General features: G+C 39.2%; 1 protein-coding gene across 1 annotated transcript; it reads left to right on the forward strand.

Annotated features, from left to right (window-relative positions):
- Positions 1–236: 236 nt before the first annotated feature.
- Positions 237–3,040, forward strand: LOC147521748 (GDSL esterase/lipase 7-like). The gene is made up of 5 exons (XM_086559138.1): positions 237–712; positions 886–1,013; positions 1,192–1,440; positions 2,392–2,644; positions 2,761–3,040. Exons 1-5 carry the CDS (start codon positions 385–387, stop codon positions 2,979–2,981), a joined length of 1,179 nt encoding a protein of 392 aa, XP_086415264.1. The 5' UTR covers positions 237–384; the 3' UTR covers positions 2,982–3,040.
- The last annotated feature ends 10,568 nt before the right edge of the window (positions 3,041–13,608 follow it).

A 13,608-nucleotide genomic window follows, 5' to 3' on the forward strand; every position in this document is an offset into this window, starting at 1 on the left:
TAAAATTCCAAGTTATGGTCAATTGTGCACAGTTCAAATCCAACAATTACTTTTGCACCATTGTTCGGCCATTTTTTTCCATGAATAAGATGGATAGCGGGTTAGGTCTGATCAGATCATGCTGCACGTACTGATGAAGTTATTCTCCTCAGGCAGAGCTTTTACTGACCATGATGGGCATTTTTAAGATTTATGCACTTCATTTAAAGTTGGCACACAAAACATTTATTTTACTTAGAAGAAACAGTACCAACTATAGACAACAGATTCACATGGTGACATAGGTGCAACAGTTGGAATTAGTAAGAGAGTTAAAGGGTGATCAGGTGATGGAAACTTACAACCACCAGATGGCTACCCACACTGCAAGTACAAGACTCATTCATGGATGCGTTTCTTATATCACCTCTGCATACTGAACTAAGAAACCAAAGACGTACACATATGGAGAGAAGTGGCGTAAGAGCTCCAACTGAACTGCTAGTACTGGTTCTTGTGATGTTCGTAAATCTGTTGGGAGATATTCATGTTATCCATGCTGAACCCAAACCACTTGTTCCTGCTTTTTTCATTTTCGGAGACTCCTTGATTGATACTGGAAACAACAACTATATTCTCACGATAGCACGCGCAAATTATCCACCTTATGGGATTGATATTGGTTCTCCCACTGGTCGTTTTAGCAATGGTCTGACCGTCGTGGACTATGGTGGTAATGTGCTTATTTGCTTCAGTAAATATAAGAATGTGTAGTATTCGATGACTGGATCATAGTGCATGACTATTGTACCGTACGCCATGCACAATTCCATTTTACACACCTACTGACAAAAACGTTGTAGATGGTGCTTACCTTTTGTGTTCATGTTTTGTGTCGACTTACAGCTCGTTTCCTAGGATTACCACTCATACTACCGTACTTTAGTCCATCTGCAAGAGGTGGAAATATCCTCAATGGACTCAACTATGCATCAGCAGCAGCTGGGATACTTGAGGAGACCGGAAGAAATTATGTAAGACCACCCTTTTTCTGAGTCTTCTATTTTCATGCAAATTGCCTTTTTCTAGTTTTTTTTATTATTGTATTTTTTTCTTCGGGGATTGCATCTTTGTAGAAATCTCTGTTACATATATTATGCATTTATGCTTGCCACGCCAAAAGTTTTCTTTTACATTTCATTTTCTATGCAGGGTGCAAGACTATCATTCAGTGGTCAACTACTGTTGTTCGAGAAGACAGTGAATATGGATTTACCGCCTTTATTCCAGACTCGCGAGGCGCTCACCAATTATCTTGCGAGATCCATTTTCCTCATCAATATTGGTAGCAATGACTACATCAACAATTATCTCCTCCCTGGTCTCTACTCAACCAGCCAAATGTTCAATGGTGATCAGTTTGCTAATTTCCTCATCACGGCATACTCTCAGCAAATATCGGTACTCTACTTAACCGGCCTTTTTCCAAGTAGTGACTAACATAGTAACATGGTTGATTGGGAACATATGCAAAGTCTGATTTGTACAATTTAGTTTGTGTTGGAAACTTGGAACTTGGAAGTGATGGGTTGAAAGTTATGGCCAAGCTAGTCCTCAAAGTTAAAAAAGTGTCCTTAAGTTTCTTAGGCACCATCCCCTTCTTTATTCAGATAGATATCTCTTTCTTTGATAATATTAAAACATCTTGGGACTTAATTGGGAGTACTACCCCATGTACAGCTACTCCAAAGGAAGAAAGTCCGAAAATTATACTGAAGTCATCAGGCAACAGAACTGAGAAGTTCACCCTCTGTAGTACTCTGTAAGTCTTCATTTGAAAATTAAAACCTGCTTAGTGCTCGCATAGAAGTATTGAACTATAGGAGGAAACTCTTATTTTTCTCCCTATATTAGAACTACGCACTGAGTCAGGTGATCTTAGTGGTTAGGATCACCCTCTAGCTCGCAAATGCTGACTGAATCAGTAACTCTGTAAGAGCACTATCCTAGCATCATTACAGTGCATAATGAACCTAACCAGGCAGCAAGTTTGGCTATATACGCTTCAGAAATTAATTTGGACATAACCACTCTTAACAGCTTTTATATCTGTAACTTCATTACCTTTTCAACTTTATATGGAACTTTTATGTTTTGGATAATTCTTGAATCATGAGTACCACGTAACATGGATAGTCTGTGGAAAACTAGAAAGTAATATGTGTGGTAGTCTGGTATAAGTGTATAACATACAGTCAGTACACTATCTGTTTAATGCATAATTGCATACTTAATCAATTTTCTTACCGGGATGAATATTCCACCTAGATCGACATTGTCAATTTTCAAGTAATTCCTCTTAAAGAAAAAATATATTTTGTGGTTAAAATGGGATTATTGTCGTCTTTGCAGCTATTGCATAGCTTAGGTGCAAGGAAGATTGTGCTGACTGGTATTGGACCATTAGGATGTGCCCCAAGTCAATTATCCATGTCCAGTGGCAATGATGGTTGTGTCCAAAGGGTCAATAATTTGGCCAAGATTTTCAACGGTCGGCTTCTACAGATGATGAAGACGCTCAATGCGTCCCTACCAGGGTCTTTTTTTGTCTACCAGGACACCTACAGTTTTATCTCCGAGTTGATTAAGAACCCTTTCAGATATGGTTAGTACACTTACAAATCAAAGCCAATATAAGAAGTTCATTAATTTTTATTTTGGTTTAAAGTTACGGACTATTGAGATCTTAATAACTTTGTTCGGACTTATGTGATGTTGTAGGATTCAGAGTACCAAACCAAGCCTGCTGTGGAATTGGAAGGTATGGAGGATTATTTACCTGTCTTCCCCTGCAACCGCCATGTCTAAACAGAGATAAGTACATCTTCTGGGATGCCTTCCATCCTACTCAAGCTGTTAATGCCATTGTGGCCAAGAGATGTTACATTCCTAACACGACTGACTGCTATCCAATCAGTATCTTGGAGCTAGCAAACATATAGTGAGCTAGATATGTCAATAATCAAACTACTCATCTATTTCAATTCTTCTAGTTACTCTCTTACTTTTCTTAGATGTGTATTATGTGGGAACTGTTAGAATAGTTGTATCAACACAGCACCTAAAGTAGAACAGAAGGAACAATAGACAATGATAGAATTAACAGGTAATAACCAAGATGCGGATTAGGTTGTCCTTAAGGAAAGATTTCACCCCTTCCAATGGTGCAGAAAGGCAGCAGTGACGTCTTCCTCACAGGATTCAATGGTTAACAGCAGTCTGACTTTGCACTAGAACAGACTACCCTCTAGAACAACAATATAACTCTCTCTGGCGGCTACAGGAAGAAGAGAAGAAGAATATGATAGGTTATAGTTTCTGTTTCTTTGAGATGAGTTTCTGATGAAGTCTCTCCCCTCTATGGATTCACAATCCTATTTATAGAGGTTAGGTCGGTCTCCTAAACAGACAAGGAAGAGAGACCAACTCCTAATAGAACACCAAAACTTGTTGCTCAAGAAAAAAACAAAACAAGTTTAGGCAATTGGTTAAACCACTACCCACAACAGTAAGCTCAAGCCCAAACCCGACCCCGACCCCGACCCCGACCCGATGTGATGGATAACCAATGTGGGACTATCTACTATGCACTAAAGTGGAGAGAATATCATTTGTTCATCTCCTCCACTTTGCACACACACACTAGTATTTAGACATACACAAGAGATTCCAACAATCCCCCACTATTTCAAAATACTAATAGTCCCCCACTATTTTGGAATAGGATATTACAAAAGAAATGGGTTAACTAAATGCCAGAGAGAATCGAAAAAACAATGCATAAAATACTGGTGCTTTACGGGCTTGAACCAATCATAGGATAACATGTCTTATAATACGTGAAAGTGGTGGATTAAAAAAAATATTTGAACCAACATTCCCTTGTAGTAAAAGTGATCACATGCACCCATACTGCTCTTTCATTATATGCCCTGCGAGGGTGTTGGCTTTTTTGGCCCTTGCGTTGCTTTGTGTTCCATGAATGCTCTAGTACTTTGCCCGTGATACTCATAAGAACCTAACCCAATTCTACATTCACGTGGGTGGATATCCATCAAGTGTACATTGCAATTAAAATACACTATCTCATTATAAAATGGACTATGGATTTCAAAGAAGAGTAAAATAACTCATCCTTACTCATTGCAATTCTAGTTATACAAAGTATACTATAGTACCATCTCGCCATAGGGTGAGACGCGTCTCATAAATAAATAAGACGATAGTATCTTGCAGATCTAATGAAGTGACTTGTTTTTCCCTTTGAACCTACTTCATGGGATCTCCATTCACATAGGTAGGGTTGCCGTCAGTGTTGCCCTATATATGGGCATAAGTCCCATCCCCCTCGACGTATAACCACTTGCCTCCAAATAAGTGGTGCGGTCAGACATGTGGCCAAACTAAGTCCGACCTAACATAATCTCTAGCAACTGCTTGATTAAGTTATATCTCATACTTATGTATATACATTTCCCATTGCACATATTCTTTATGTCTTAGCTATTGCAATGAGACAGTTGCAAAGTATAAACACATCAGGAGGCTATTTAGAGCCAATGGGAAGATTTGCCAAGAGGTTGCTAACCCACTCAACATCATCACATGCCTTTTATAAGACAATTAGCTTGGATAATATCCAAGACACTTAATTTCCACCAAGGGTAAACACATAAACATTACTAGATCCAGTTTATAACACATTACCCTTCCAACAATGATGGAAATCTACTAAATATAAGTCCATAATCAATGGCTCCGCTATAATACTTGGATAAACTGACAATATACATCCAATGTTTATTATAAAAACAATGGGTTATCAACTCAATATGCCATTAATGTAGGCAATGTCATGTCTCACATATATAATTCATCAAGTACAATAGGCTACCAATGATATTGACATATTTAGTATGAGAAAACACAAGTAGATTATTTTTCATAAGATGGATATTTGCCACAAAAGGTGTTAACGCATGCTTACTATCAGAATACCCATACTTTTCAATGAAAAATATTTCTACTACGTGCTAAAACAATTTAATAAGACCAATATGAGTTATAATTCCTATATTCACCAGTCATTCAATTATGTAGTGCCCGAAATTCCTCTAAACCATTCGGCCGGTCTGGTTTAAGGTACGATGTGGGCTTCAATCATATTCAAACGTCAACATTTGAACAACTGAATATAGCAGTTACAGAAATGAGTTTAACAACATAATGAACTATCATTTTCAATGACGATCTATTATGTGTTTCAAATAGAAATTTCTCTGTCTCATACACATTCTCAATGCTAGCACTCATGATATTAAATCATCTAAACAAAGAGAGATTAACACATATGCCTTGCTTTACTCTAAAAAAAGGACACATTTTTATCAACAACGGTACTTTGACATCCATACGACACCAATATGTTGTTGAATTGCTCATGCCATTTATAGGCGCTTGAATCAACTCATACAAAGATTTAACTAAATTGTATACCTTAAGCTCATCACCTGGTACTACTTGGTATTGTAGTTCCTCACAACTACTCAACTAGAGTCTTTAGAATTCTAAAGAAGAAATTCTAGTTACATGAGCAAGGTTCCAAAGTAGTATAAATCTTGTCTCTGAGTGAAACCCCATGGCTATTATTATTAGCCTTGTATTTTGCAATACAACTATCATGTTTTAGTTTTCTCTTGAAGATCCAATTCAACCTATAGATCCCCCAATAAATCAAGAGTCCAATTTATAGGAGTTGTATCCTTCAAAAATGACACTTCTCATAGACACACAACTTCCTTATAGGTTAATGAATCTTCCTCAAGAAACATATAAACATCATCACCGTGAATGGTAGATATACTCACTGATAGTCTTCAAAATTTCTTATTCATAAATTATGGGATCCTCTTATGTAGTTCATTATGAACATCCAACCACTCTATGCCAATTTCACAGAAAGCACATCCTCAAATAAAATTAGCATATAAGACATTCAATAATAGTGTGGTATCTACAAAATTGTTATCACGTATGACAACTAAAACAAACATCACTATTATGAGTTTCACCAATGAACATCTACTAGATAGTTCTAGGTCTAAAAAAAAAATCTTTTAGATTCATTCACAATAGCCTTGGCAAGACACCCTCCACATTTTGAAACATTTTTGGATAGACCCAAGACCTTTCCATACTTTGTAGTTCAGAGTCTTTCCAATTATCTTGTAAGAAGAACTATGGTAAAACAGTGTCATGCATATGGGTCACCACCCCCCACAGTTCAATGGTTACTCAATGTTTCGACCAAATATGATCAAAACACCAAGTGTTGATGAAAAAGACGAAGAACGTAGAAAAGTAATTAGAAAAATGATGGTGATCGGGGGAATGATGAGACTGTACCTTGCGGTTGCCTACGTACCCAAATTATCAGTGGGATCAAGTCTCAAGAACGTAGTTCTGAATGAAAAATAGATATGTATTTATATAGGTAGAGTAGAGAATCCTTGTAGTTCAAGTATTCTTGTAGCTTGAGTCATTGTGATAGAATATAACTCTCAACTGATAATTATCTCTTTGATAAGAAATGAATCGGACATAAATCAATGTACATTAGTGGCAAGCCATGTGGCTAAGGTTGACCTTTTAGACACATGAGTTAATGGGCCTAATACATTGATCCATGGTATTGCAAATTGGGCTTTAGCCCTGTCGATTAAATGAATAAAATAGAGACTCCTACCAATGGGCGTTAAGCCCGTAGGTGGGGGGGTCGAAACACCGCCCCTCTTTGTCATGCGAACAAAGTTCACATGGCAAAGAAGAGAAAAAAATCAAAGGAAAACTTGGAATAAAAAAGAGCAAAGGCGGAATGTATAACAAAGTGTCGTGTGGGCGTAAATGATAGGAAAATGGACAATCGGAAAAAATTCGTGAATTATTGGAAGCGAAATAATGTCAAATTAACGCATTATCTGAAAGTGTCGTGTGAAGCGTAAACGATAGGAAAATGACAATCGGAAAAAATTCGTGAATTTATCGGAAAGCGACATAATGTCAAATTAAGCGATATATAGGACGCAATGTAATAAAAGAAGGCCGAAAAGGCATAGAAAAAAAAAAAATATGCACAGAAATAAAATTGCAAAAGAAATCGATTGCCGAAAACTGTATGCGAGCGAATCACGAAAAAAATCTGAAATTTGAATTGACGGACGGCGTGCCAGCGGAATAGCGATACTTGGATTATACCGTTGAAAATTAAACGTAGGGGCAGTATAGTAATAATAATAATAAAAGGAAGTTAAAACGTAATTGGACTCAAAGTGTTCGGATAAGATAAGAATTGAGTGTAGAGATGAAGTCGGAGTTGGAGAAGAATCCCACCAGCACTGGAAAACCTCGTAAACCTATATAAGTGCTGTATCCGCACATCCCACAATCTTATATCATATTTAATTAGAAAGCAACAAGGCCTTGATAGAAACACTGACAGAGAAGAAGAGTAACGCATCTGAGAAGGCGGACAACCAAATCTATAGCCATAGAGTAGTCCATTTCGTTCGGTAGTTTCGTTGTAGCCTTTGCCATAGAGTTAAGAAGTTTGGTCTTGGCATGACCAGGTCGAAGAGCACGTAGAGCATCACAGACATTCTCAGGTTTGATTTCTCCAACTAAAAGTCATACACGTTTACTTCTAATATGAATTCTTGATCAAGTCGGTTTAACTTGATCAAACAGCTGGAAAACTTTCCCTCAGTGTTTCGGTTAGAATCCTCGTTTTTCAAAATCTGCGAGTTCCTGTAAGAATGTGATCAGTTAAAGTATATCGATCGTGAATAATTCCCTCAAACCCATGCAAAGTCGTTCCTGAGTTTTGGAAATCTTGAATAGGTAGTTGAACGTCCACACTCATTGGTTGCGGGATGAGCTAGAACTTTGCTTTTTGGAATCAGTAATTGCTACTGGCTTGAAAAGAAAGGAGTTTGGAGGTTTAGACCACGGTGATGATCAGGCAGCATTGCTAAGCTTAAAATAATTCCGCGCCCTATCCACGGTGATGATCGTTGCATTATCAGTAATTGCTACGTTCTGCTCTTGCATTAGTTCATTGGTTTTTTTTTTTTTTTTTTTAAAACTGTTGAAGCTCCAGAGGAGCCATTAATGGCGTCGACCTCGATTTTGTCAGTATAACAAAATCGCGTTTTGAGGGTATCGGTGGATAGGGGTTTTCTGAGAGAACCAAACCCATTTGGGTTCTTTTGTGTAAAGGTGGCGGTGGTGGGTAGTGATTAAGTGGTGGCGGATTGTTAGTGGTGATGGAGCTAGAAGATGAACGATAATAACAAATCGAACTTGGGCTTGGGCTTGGGTCAAGACTAAAGTGGGTCGGTTAAGGTTTGGGCCGGATTCTATTTTAAGTTGTGTGGGTCGTAATTTAAATGTTTTGTTTGGGCCCAATTTAATTAAGTTTTGGGACCAGTTGTATTTTGTTTTGTTGGGCCGGTTTCTGAGCTTTCTGACCCGATTTTCGACCTATCTGACCCGATGTTATGTGCTTTTTTTCAGGTAGAAACTACCGTAATATACGGATGAAATATAATCGAGAAGAAAAAACTTCGATGTGAGCTAACGCAGACTTGGTGAGGTGGAAAGAAGGTGGCAGAATCTGGCGACCATCGGAAACGCGTCGATGGTAGCTTTAAGGAAATCTGAGAAAATACTAGGACTTCGAGAAATTTGAGATGGATGAAGTGTCACGAGTTTGAAGCGAAAGTCGAAGAAGATGAAGTAGTAATGGCTTACACACAATTAAATTGCGAGGAGCGCAATTCCGTTGAGCAAAGAAATAAGCGCAATTCTTGGAGTGGTGGCAAATTGCACGGGACAACTGCCAATATCGTTACGGCTAATCTTCGAGCGCACCGTTTACAAAATGAATTTAACGAGAAGGTTCGGGGCTCAAGAAATCTTGGCGTTGATCTGACCGAAAGCCATCTCGACGAAAGGGTACATAAAATTTGAAATTGAATTCAAGGATTCAAATAGAAGTTTTAAAAGGGTTTCAAAAGTATACACGGATGGGATAGATTTACGTACGCTTGCGAGGAAGTGGAATCCGGCCGAGTTTAAAGTGCGAACAAATTTGAGGTAAGCCAAAACATAAGTATTGAAAACTATACTACGAGTAAATTTGTTGACTAACACGAGTTATTTTTGTGTCTAACAGAAAATCGCGAGTATGCTACCGGACATTGAATTGGACAAGGAAGTGGAGAGCAATCTTGGTTCTTCTTTCATGAATGCTCGATGAAAGATTGGTAGATCGAGCTACTTTGATAATATCGTCGATTTCGAAATTATGGGAATTATCGAACAACGGCCCGATAGGTCAAAAGGAGACACAAAAGCGAAATGGCAAAGAAGAATAAGAGTCTCGAGAAATGCAATATTCGGCGGCGGCGGTGATAGTGAAAAAAGAAGATGGAGCGGAGTTAAACGGCGAGAATTAGTCTTTGAGTTTGCCAAGCAAAAAAGTGAATTGTACAAAAGAAGATGTGCCACAAGAAAAGCGGGGTGACGGAGACCAAGAGAGACAACCAGCGGTACAATGTATGATGCCTCGAGGGGCGAGACTACAATGCACCAAACATCAGGGCGAAATATAATACATACGGAACACCAAGAGGAAAAGGTATGCACCGTAGAAAACATAGATATGTAAAAGTGTGGTGAAATGTAATATCTCGTTACGGTTTGGTATATCTGAGAGAAAAAGAATGAAAACGGTGATCTGGACAAAAGATAGTGCAATGAACACAAAGTCGGTGAAAGAAAATAAGCGGCAAAGCAAAATGCGGGGAACAACGAATCCAACAACCAGCGGCAAGTGGCGTCGGGGTAATACTACGCATGGAGGAAAACCACGAGAATCTGTTAATGGTAAGTTGATCGTTGATTTTTTATAATTGCGTTAGGGCGGTAAAGAAATGAGTGTCAACACTAATCCGATGAAATTGGTAGTTGAAGCGAGAGATGTTCAAGTCAGGAAGAGGCGAAGTGAAGGAGTCGCCCGGGATTACGCCAATGGAAGGGCTCAAAAAAATATCAAAAATGTGACCGAATCACGAGGAGAACATCGGAGAATATGACGAGCAATGTCAATGATCTTCGATAGTATAAACCAGGTATGATAGTATTATTTTTATCGGTTATTGCAAACTTGTGTTTAAGTCAGAAAAATGATGAACTCATATTTTTTTTCGCGGAGTTAAAACGGCGGAAATGCGGGCCAAAAGAAATTCATGAAAAAGTCGTGAAGAAAAATATCCTTCGAATGAAGTCAATGTGCCTTAGAAGAAATAGAAAGTGAAAATACTCAACCAAAAATTGGAAGAGACAAACAAAGCGTTAAGCGGAACCATCAGAGAGTTAGAAGGCGAAAACAAAAACTTAACGAAAAACCGGACGGAAGAAGCCGAAGGAGAGATCATCTGAAGACTTTGGGAAAGCCCGTGAAATAGCGGAAGAACACAAACACTTAAAAGCAGATGTGATAGAATTAAAGGCACTTCGTGGCGACCAAAGATCGAGGAACTTAAGCGGCGCAAAAAAAGAGGTGAGAAAAATAACAAGCGAATGACCGATTTAAACGGCGGCTTGGCCAAGATCGCGTGCAAATGGCACATTGTGAATAAATCCGTAAGACAATTGACAGAGACTTTAATAGAAAGCGGGAGATGAACTAGAGCGTGAGAAGATGAATTACAAAGATTTATGCGAGTTGTATATGCGAAAAGTTTGTAAGGAACCATTGGATTTGCCCAAACCAATGAACATGTGATTTTTCGCGTTGGTAATACCATAGAGCTAAAATTCTTTTTGAATAAAATAAAGTATGTGTTGGCAATTGAATATCATTGTGTTGTCGGATAACATACGTGGAAAAGCCCGACAATGTTGTTGAATTATATAGATGACCACGAAATAGAATGAAAGCCCAATGCTAACTTTAAGCTTGCAAAATTATATTGAGCGGAAAAATGCTTTCCGATGCGAAACCCGAAAAATAAAGCGGGTAACGCGTCATCGGATGTTGACATAAGCGTGAGTAACCAACTAAAAGCGTAAAATCGTTCAATTTAGATTGACGAAATTAAGCGTGGTAATTTTCGTCATATATTTTGTTGTAGCGATTATCGACTAAGCGGCGTAAAAGCGTTCAACTTAGGACCGACGAAATTAAACGCGTGGTAATTTCGCCCGATTTTATTAATAGCGATAATCGACTAAGCGGCGTAAAAGCGTTCAACTTAGTAGGACGAAATTAAAAGTCGCGTGGTAATTTCGCCCGATTTTGTTGTAGCGATAGTAACGACTAAGGGCGTAAAAGCGTTCAACTTAGACTAACGAAATTAAACGCGTGGTAATTTCGCCCGATTTTTTGTTATAGCGATAGTAGCGACTAAAAGCGGCGTAAAAGCGTTCAACAGACTAACGAAATTCGCGTGGTAATTTCGCGGTCGGATTTTATTGGCGATAGTAACGACTAAAAGCGGCGTAAAGCGTTCAACTTAGGAATTGACGAAATTAAGCGTGGTAATTTCGCCCGGATTTTGTTATAGCGATAGTAACGACTAAGCTAAGCGTAAAAGCGCGTTCAACTTAGGGACCGACGAAATTCGCGTGGTAATTCGCCGGATTTTGTTTATAGCGATAGTAGCGACTAAGCGGCGTAAAAGCGTTCGACTTAGGCGGCGAAATTAAACGTGGTAATTTCGCCCGGATTTTGTTGTAGTGATCATACCATTGAACGAAGTGAAAGAACCGCTTCTTTATTGATTACCAAGTCTTAAAAATGCAAAGATAACAACGGAAAATACATGCTTGGGCGGAAACAAACTAAATATTGTATTATTTTATTTCTCGGGATAGCGGAAAAAAACACAACTAAAATCTACTTATAGAACTTGCGCGGATGAAACGCGATTCCCGCGGCTTATCGAGAACATTCCCATCTAAATCTCGGAGAAAATAAGATCCTTTGGTGGCGGGCGATCTATGATGTATGGACTGTCAATTTTTTCTCAAATTTACCGGAATCTATCAACCTCGTCTTTTCGATGAGTACCCGATCATCTTTCTCAAACACTTTTAAGTCGAACTTTCTTGTCATATTTTCGTTTCATATCGACTTGATAACTTGAATTAACTGTTGAAGACCAACATCTCTTGTCTCATCTATCAAGGCTTTGGCGAGCAAGTGCTTGATCATTTGACTCTAATTCCACGTTAGAAGTTAGGTGTGGTTGGTGTCATCAACTCTGTAGGCAAGACCGCTTCCGTGCACCGTAAGCAAGATTAAGCGGAGAAAATCGGTTGAATGCTTAGGTGTGGTTCGATAAGCCCACATAACGCGAGGAAGTTCCTTAACCCAATTTCCTTTGGCTGTTGAAGTCGTCGGCGAGCATTGCAAGAATGGATTTGTTAGTAGCCCGGCTTGTCCATTAGCTTGAGGATGGTATGGTGAGAAATTGTGACTAATCTTCAAGTCGAACAAAATTGTCGAATTTCTTGACATCAAATTGTTTACCATTGTCGGAAGTCAATGATGTTGGAATACGAAGCGACAAACAATGTCTCGCCATAAGAATTTTTAACATCGAAGCATGGATCGGGCTAAGGGCATAGCTTGAGCCCACTTGGTAAAATAATCGGTTCGCGACGGTAAAAAGCGAACTTGCCGGGGAGCTTTCGGAAGAGGACCGGCGATGTCAAGACCCCACTTTGCAAAGCGGCCAAAGGGCTCAAAATTGGATGAAGTTCCGTTCTTTGGAAGATTTCCCATGTTAGCATATTTCGACAAAGGAACACACTTCTCGGACAAAGCGCTTAGCATCCTTTTGCATATACGGCCACCGGTATCCTTGTGTCATTGCTCTATGGCGAGACTTCGCCCGGGGAGTGGTTCCCACATAGGCTGAATGAATTTCCGCCCGGGGCGAGCAAACCTTCCGACTCTGCTGGAGACAGCGAAGCATAGGGTTAAGACTTGTGCCTTTGCGATAAAGTTGCAATGAACCGTTCGAAGTCGATATGAGACAATATTTCCAAGCATCGCGTTTTACGATCACCCACTTTATGATCGGGAGGCAAGATGTGATCATGTAAATATGTGATATAAGGAAGGCGCCAATCATCTTCGTCACAAGGTGTAAGTGGAAAACTTAGCTCTATATCGGGGAACCTCGGAGCATTGTCGACTTCATGATCGTCGTCGGTATGAACGAGACAATATCATTAACGAGGATCATTGTGGTCATCGATAGCATAAGTTGTGGATCAAAGCGTTTTCTCTGCAATGGCGACTTGATTATCAAGATCACGCTTGCGCCCGAAGTCGGCCGCGGGGAGATATCAAATTGGCATAACATGATTCCTCGAGAAAATGTCTTGATGAAAAAACAACTCGAGTGATGTACATATCGGCGCACATCCTCGATGGACGGTCGATACTTTCGGTTCCTTTTGAAATTCAATGGTTATCTGGCGAGGCTTATCGACTTA

This window comes from Coptis chinensis, chromosome 1 (assembly GCF_015680905.1).
Source record: "Coptis chinensis isolate HL-2020 chromosome 1, ASM1568090v1, whole genome shotgun sequence".
Taxonomy (NCBI): domain Eukaryota; kingdom Viridiplantae; phylum Streptophyta; class Magnoliopsida; order Ranunculales; family Ranunculaceae; genus Coptis; species Coptis chinensis.

Bases quoted from the DNA above. Each gene is read 5' to 3' on its own strand.
- LOC147521748 (XM_086559138.1), top strand. From the start codon at position 385: ATGGATGCGTTTCTTATATCACCTCTGCATACTGAACTAAGAAACCAA. The intron at 713-885 runs GTAATGTGCTTA...GTCGACTTACAG, and splicing joins GACCGTCGTGGACTATGGTG to CTCGTTTCCTAGGATTACCA. The intron at 2,645-2,760 runs GTTAGTACACTT...GTGATGTTGTAG, and splicing joins TAAGAACCCTTTCAGATATG to GATTCAGAGTACCAAACCAA.